The sequence below is a fragment of the Macrobrachium rosenbergii genome, chromosome 19 (assembly GCF_040412425.1).
Source record: "Macrobrachium rosenbergii isolate ZJJX-2024 chromosome 19, ASM4041242v1, whole genome shotgun sequence".
NCBI lineage: Eukaryota > Metazoa > Arthropoda > Malacostraca > Decapoda > Palaemonidae > Macrobrachium > Macrobrachium rosenbergii.
The window spans coordinates 31,389,157-31,395,106 of record NC_089759.1 but is presented as its reverse complement, the minus strand read 5'-3'; the positions used below and the strand labels follow the sequence as shown (position 1 = coordinate 31,395,106).

Sequence of the window (5,950 nt, the reverse complement as noted above, 5' to 3'; positions counted from 1 at the left end):
ACGTAAAACATTTTAAAACTCCCTCGAGGGATCAAAGATGCCACACAGGATATTCTCGGTTCAGTACAAGTCATGTTATTGAGGTCAGCGATAAAAAAAGAAAAAGAAAACAAAACAAATGTCCGGGAAGAGTAAATAGAACAAAAAAAAAGACGAAGGAAAAACAAAGTTTTGGGTCACTCAGGTCATCCAATCGCCAACGAAAGTGAAAGTCCGTGATCGCTCTGACGTCATCTGGGCTTCCCAAGAGAGTGTCAGGTAACTTGGTAATTGTGATGTTTTGCATCCGTGAGGGCTGTCTTCCCGACGTATTCAGATTGGAGAAGTTATTGCGTATTGTGGAAAGAAAATTTCGCAATTTCTTAATAGTCTGTTCTTTATGTAAGTTTACTCGCTTCGTTGTATTAATTTTTTGTCGTCATCTAGGAAAAGTGAAATAGTCTTATAATGAGAGAGTGCTTCGTGCTGATAGCCTCGAATAGAATCATATACTGCTCACAAAATTGCATGTTGTTATAAGTGCACATGAAGCAATTCTTTCTTACTGAAGTTATGAAAACCCCAAAATACTTATTGTTTGATGATATAAGCACTTGCGTATGACCTAAACAGTGACATGTGTATACACAACGAATTTATCCCAAAGTGTCTCATAAAAACAATAAAAATTTGCCCCAAACAGTCCAATAAAACATTAACAGAAAAATGTTAAAACTGGCATCAGATTTTTAGGTAGGCATTAATTTGATCTAAACAGGAACATATCTAGTATCCAAGTATTCACAGTGAGGTGAGTGAGTAAATGGAATTCCCTCTGATGTAATGTATAGGTCTAGAATATGCCTTTCTCTGGCTATCGTTTTACGAATAAATAACCAGGCACTGGCCTTGACGACCGATTCTTGAGCGAGAGAGTTTCTGGTCACGGGATTAGGACGTTTGATCCCAGTTAATGAACTATGCTCACTTCAAGGCACGTTTCCATGTTCCTAAGTTGATCTATATACATATGGTGTCCACACTACCAAGGTTGTCGACGCTTAAAATATCTTTTAATTTTTTTCAAAGCGAAAGACTTCTATAATATCAAAAAATGTATCAATGCATACGAACCGTTTATGCACACAAATACACATGCACTGATCCCATGTAGTTGTGGTAGTATTATAAGACTGTAAGAGAAAACTGTAAGAACCAATAGACTTGATAGAGTAGGAAGCCCAGTATGGTCCCCTTTACTACTCAAAGCTGGCAGGACTGATAAGGTACTCGCACCGGTTTTGCTATAATGAAATCAAAGACCTTTGCACTATGGTAGCAGAGTTACACGGACTCTTTCATTTGTGCACGAGTTAATCGTACGTCTTTGGCGAACATCTAGCAACAAGAAAAGCTGGGAAACATTCAAATTAACAACCAAAATAATAGGTTTATCGTTAATAACATGACAAAGGAAACGGCATAATCTCCGTTTCTTCTCGTTTCCTACTAACCGAGTCATTTTCATGGATGCTGCGACAGTAATATCTTTATTTCATATAGACGCTGAGATAATTTTCATTATTTCGTAGATCTGGTGTTTGAAGCTTCGTTTCGGCGAAAACGAGTTTTTTTAATTGCCTATTTGGATTTCAAGTTACCTAGCGGAAACCATTTCAAAGTTATCAGAAAATCGAAATGAAATCTAGGGACCACACGGCCATTGTACTTTCATAGCTCACACAAACACACACATATATATATATATATATATATATATATATATATATATATATATATATATATATATATATATATATATATATATATATACAAGTGTGTGTGTGTGTGAGAAATGTAAGATGAGAATTTCCCATGAAATGTATATATATATATATATATATGTATATATATTATATATATTATATATATATATATATATATATATAATATATATGCATATATATACATTTATATATATCTATATATATGAACACACATATATATATATATATATATATATATATATATATATATATATATATATATATAACTCATTTGATAAAAATGTGTCATTCCATACATCACAATAAGTAACAATGACCGGAATTCATAATTCGGCATTGTTATTCATGGTTTTTATAATTATGCAACTCATGAATTGTGATACATTCAAGTATAGGCATTGTATCGTCCCAATATACGTAATTATCATTTTATGCTGCACTGATCATTGCACTCACTGACGCATGAAATAAAATGCAACTGGTTATTGTTCAAACATTTATTATTAATGAGGTAACTTAGCAAAAATATAACATCAATAACGAAAAGAGGTATTATGTAATAGGCATTTACAACCAATGGAAATTCCAGGAAAATAAACTAAACATCAATTTGACCAAACAAAACGGTCTCCAGAAGCGGGCTGGTGCTGTGGTGCTTCGGAATTCTGATACTGTGATATTCTGGATTCGAATCTTTGATGCTGAGGTATTCTGAAGCCCGTGCTCTGAAGCTGTGTTAATCTCGTTTCGAACGTCACAGGCTGGTGTGTTGGGAACTGGAAATTTTGGTGCTGTGGTACTCTGAACTCGAAGTTTTGATGCTGTGGTATTTGTGCTTGGAATGTCTGGTGCTGTGGTCTTGCGGCTTCAAAAGCCTGATGCTGTGGTCTTTCGGCTTCGAAAGTCTGGCGCTGTGGTCTCACGGCTTCGAAAGCTGGATGCTGTGGTCTCACGGTTTCGAAAGCTGGATGCTGTGGTCTCACGGCTTCGAAAGCTGGATGCTGTGGTCTCACGGCTTCGAAAGCTGGATGCTGTGGTCTTTCGGCTTCGAAAGCTGGATGCTGTGGTCTTTCGGCTTCGAAAGCTGGATGCTGTGGTCTTTCGGCTTCGGAAGTCTCGCGCTGTGGTCTTACGGCTTCGGAAGTCTGGTGCTGTGGTAGTCTGGCTTCAGAACTGTGATGTTGGGGTACGCTGGACTCGAACTCCTGATGCTGTGGTATTATGGTATCGGATTTCTGGAACTGTGGTGAACTGGCTTCGGTTTTCTCCCATTTCTTGACAGCTTCTGCCAGGGCGTCCAGTATTTCAACGACAGGCTCCAGCGGCCGACTGTTGATAGAAAAATAGGATAAAATAAACAATGTTATTGAATTATAATCCTGAGTATAATGAAGGAATCCTAATACTTCCTTCAGTGATAAAAAAAACGTAAATAATTTATCTAAAGCAAAATTTGCCAATTTCCAAAAAGAACCATCTGTTTGATCATGGAATATTCCTTCCGATAGGAACAGTGATCATCGTTTTTTGTAAGCATGCTTATGATTTTCACTCCTTTTGTATAGAAGCAAACTTTTTTCAGCTAAAAAAAGGGAAACCAATATATAATTAATATAGCCAAAGAAGCAGGCACTTTGTTAATATCTTATTAATCCGAGTAAATAAATTGATAAATAGATAAATAAACAGAGAAATAAATCAATCAATAGATAAACAAATTTCAAGCGTCTACCAATTAAATTTATCATTTACTTTGCACAGTCCGAAAATCCACAGGAAACTAACCTCTCTCTTCCAAGTTCACTGAACTGGATCTGATGCCTATTCCTTTGCCAGGCGTCGGCAGCCGACACTGCCAAAGACTTCCCTAAAGGAGCGTAGGACTTCGTTATCAAGTCGAGGACGAATATAACGGCAACAACAATTAAGGCCAGAGACCCAATTGTCTTCAAATCGATATCCTTGATGAAGTCCTTCAGATCAAAGTTTTGCGTCCATCTCCTGATGTCGAAGTTACTCAGGCCCTCCTGCAGGTGGTCAAAGAGAGGGAAGAGAGCGTTGGAAGACATGGTTCCCACCGAAGAGAGCGTCGACTGTGAATGCTGCTGTTGAGATAAGTCATTCTTTCTTTATATGCCACGACGGAAATGAAAGGAACATTCTCGGTCGCGTATCGCCTGACCTCCAACCGGCTCACAACTAACGCGAGGTATTCCCCAGCAAGGAAAATATAACCGGATCTCAGCTTATGAAATACGTCTCTTACGGAACTTCAAACATCTGATAATATACCAATTATTGACAAAACGCCAAGATACGCTCTCGCTCATGCATACATATGTGCATGTGTGAATATATATATATATATATATATATATATATATATATATATATATATATATATATATATATATATATATATATATATATAAATATATATGTAATAACCACAATATATATATTAATTTATATATATTTGTATACATTCAGTATATATAAAATAAAGTAGATTCGATAACCACAATGCCTATATAATATATATATATATGTATATATTCGTATCTGATAAAATGATAGTAGATTATATATATATATATATATATATATATATATATATATATATATATATATATATATATATATATATATATATATATATGTGTGTGTATGTGTGTGTGTGTATGTGTATATGTGTATGTATATATATATATATATATATATATATATATATATATATATATATATATATATATATATATATATATATATATATATATATATATATATATATATATATATATAAATATGTATATACATAGTAAATGGGTCATAAAGTACGATAACCTGCTAAGAATTAACTGTTCTTTAAGCCACTACTTAACCTAAGATTTCCTTTTATATGATGAGATCACATTAACATTATCTGAAGTCACCAGGAGAAATCCATGTGTCAGTGAATACATTATGAAATGAGGGACGTAATGTCGAGGAATGGTAAAGTAATCAATTCCATGAAATAATTTTTTTAGAATTAATGTTAAGATATTGATAAGGTGCAGGTCGAAAGTTAAATTAATTGCGGTGAGGAAGCCTCACATAACAGAATAGAATCAGAGTGGGGAATAAGGGAAAGATCAATAAAGAAGAGAAGAATGGCACTTAACTCTCTTCCTATAACAAACGACGATAGATACATTTAGCAACAAATGGCAACAGAAATAAACAGTTATTAAAATGAATAATTTAGAGAATAAGGGTAAAGGAAAATGCAAACTGTTGTCCCTTCAAACAAAAAAACCTCAAACCCAAGATGGACGAAGACCATATTATAGAAGCTGTGGCCAACGTCACCTAGGACAAAATCAAATGCGCCTTGTAAAATGACACAGAAGTGTTCAGAAACGCCCAAGTCAATTAAGAAATACGCAAGTCAAAGGTGTAGATGTTGATCGACCACAGTAGTCCTTGAATCTCGTTAGCCTAATAGTAATCTTGCAGGCCAAGGATTTACGTTGATCGGAAATGCGCGTCAAATGATTTCATTGGAGCTTAGGGAAGATTTGTATTTCATTAATGATGTTTACGTAGTTTGGCAAACGTATAAACATCTCTCTCTCTCTCTCTCTCTCTCTCTCTCTCAAAAACACAGTCATATATATATATATATATATATATATATATATATATATATATATATATATATATATATATATAAATATATATATATATATATATATATATATATATATATATATATATATATATATATATATATATATATATATCTATCTATCTAACTCTCTATCTATCTATCTATCTATCTATCTATCTATCTATCTATCTATCTATCTATATATATATATATATATATATATATATATATATATTACACAAACATTTAAATATATATACATATATATGCATGTATGTATATAGGTATGTATATATAATACATATACAGTATATACATATATATATATGTATATATATATATATATAACTATACATACATATATATAAACATTTCTAATAAAATCCTCCTTTTCAGACGGATGAAGTGGAATCACTAACACGATTTTAATAACATGATTCACCCATTATCTTGTAACCATCTCTTGTGTCGCATGAGCATAGACATGTGTTCACCTATCCTCACTATTCTTAAAAGATTCCATTTTCCAGGT

At 33.4% G+C, this 5,950-nt stretch overlaps 1 protein-coding gene across 1 annotated transcript; it reads right to left on the bottom strand.

The window, feature by feature from the left end:
• Positions 1–2,248: 2,248 nt before the first annotated feature.
• Positions 2,249–3,948, bottom strand: LOC136848485 (uncharacterized). Its single transcript, XM_067120763.1, has 2 exons — positions 3,552–3,948; positions 2,249–3,095 (listed from the first exon to the last, which is right to left on the bottom strand). The coding sequence occupies exons 1-2, from the start codon at positions 3,833–3,835 to the stop codon at positions 2,372–2,374; spliced, it is 1,008 nt and encodes a 335-aa protein (XP_066976864.1). The 5' UTR covers positions 3,836–3,948; the 3' UTR covers positions 2,249–2,371.
• Positions 3,949–5,950: the final 2,002 nt, after the last annotated feature.

Excerpts from the sequence above, each read along its gene's own strand:
- LOC136848485 (XM_067120763.1), bottom strand. The coding sequence starts at position 3,835 with ATGTCTTCCAACGCTCTCTTCCCTCTCTTTGACCACCTGCAGGAGGGC. Across the intron at positions 3,096-3,551 it reads AGTGAACTTGGAAGAGAGAG|TCGGCCGCTGGAGCCTGTCG; the intron begins GTTAGTTTCCTG and ends TTCTATCAACAG.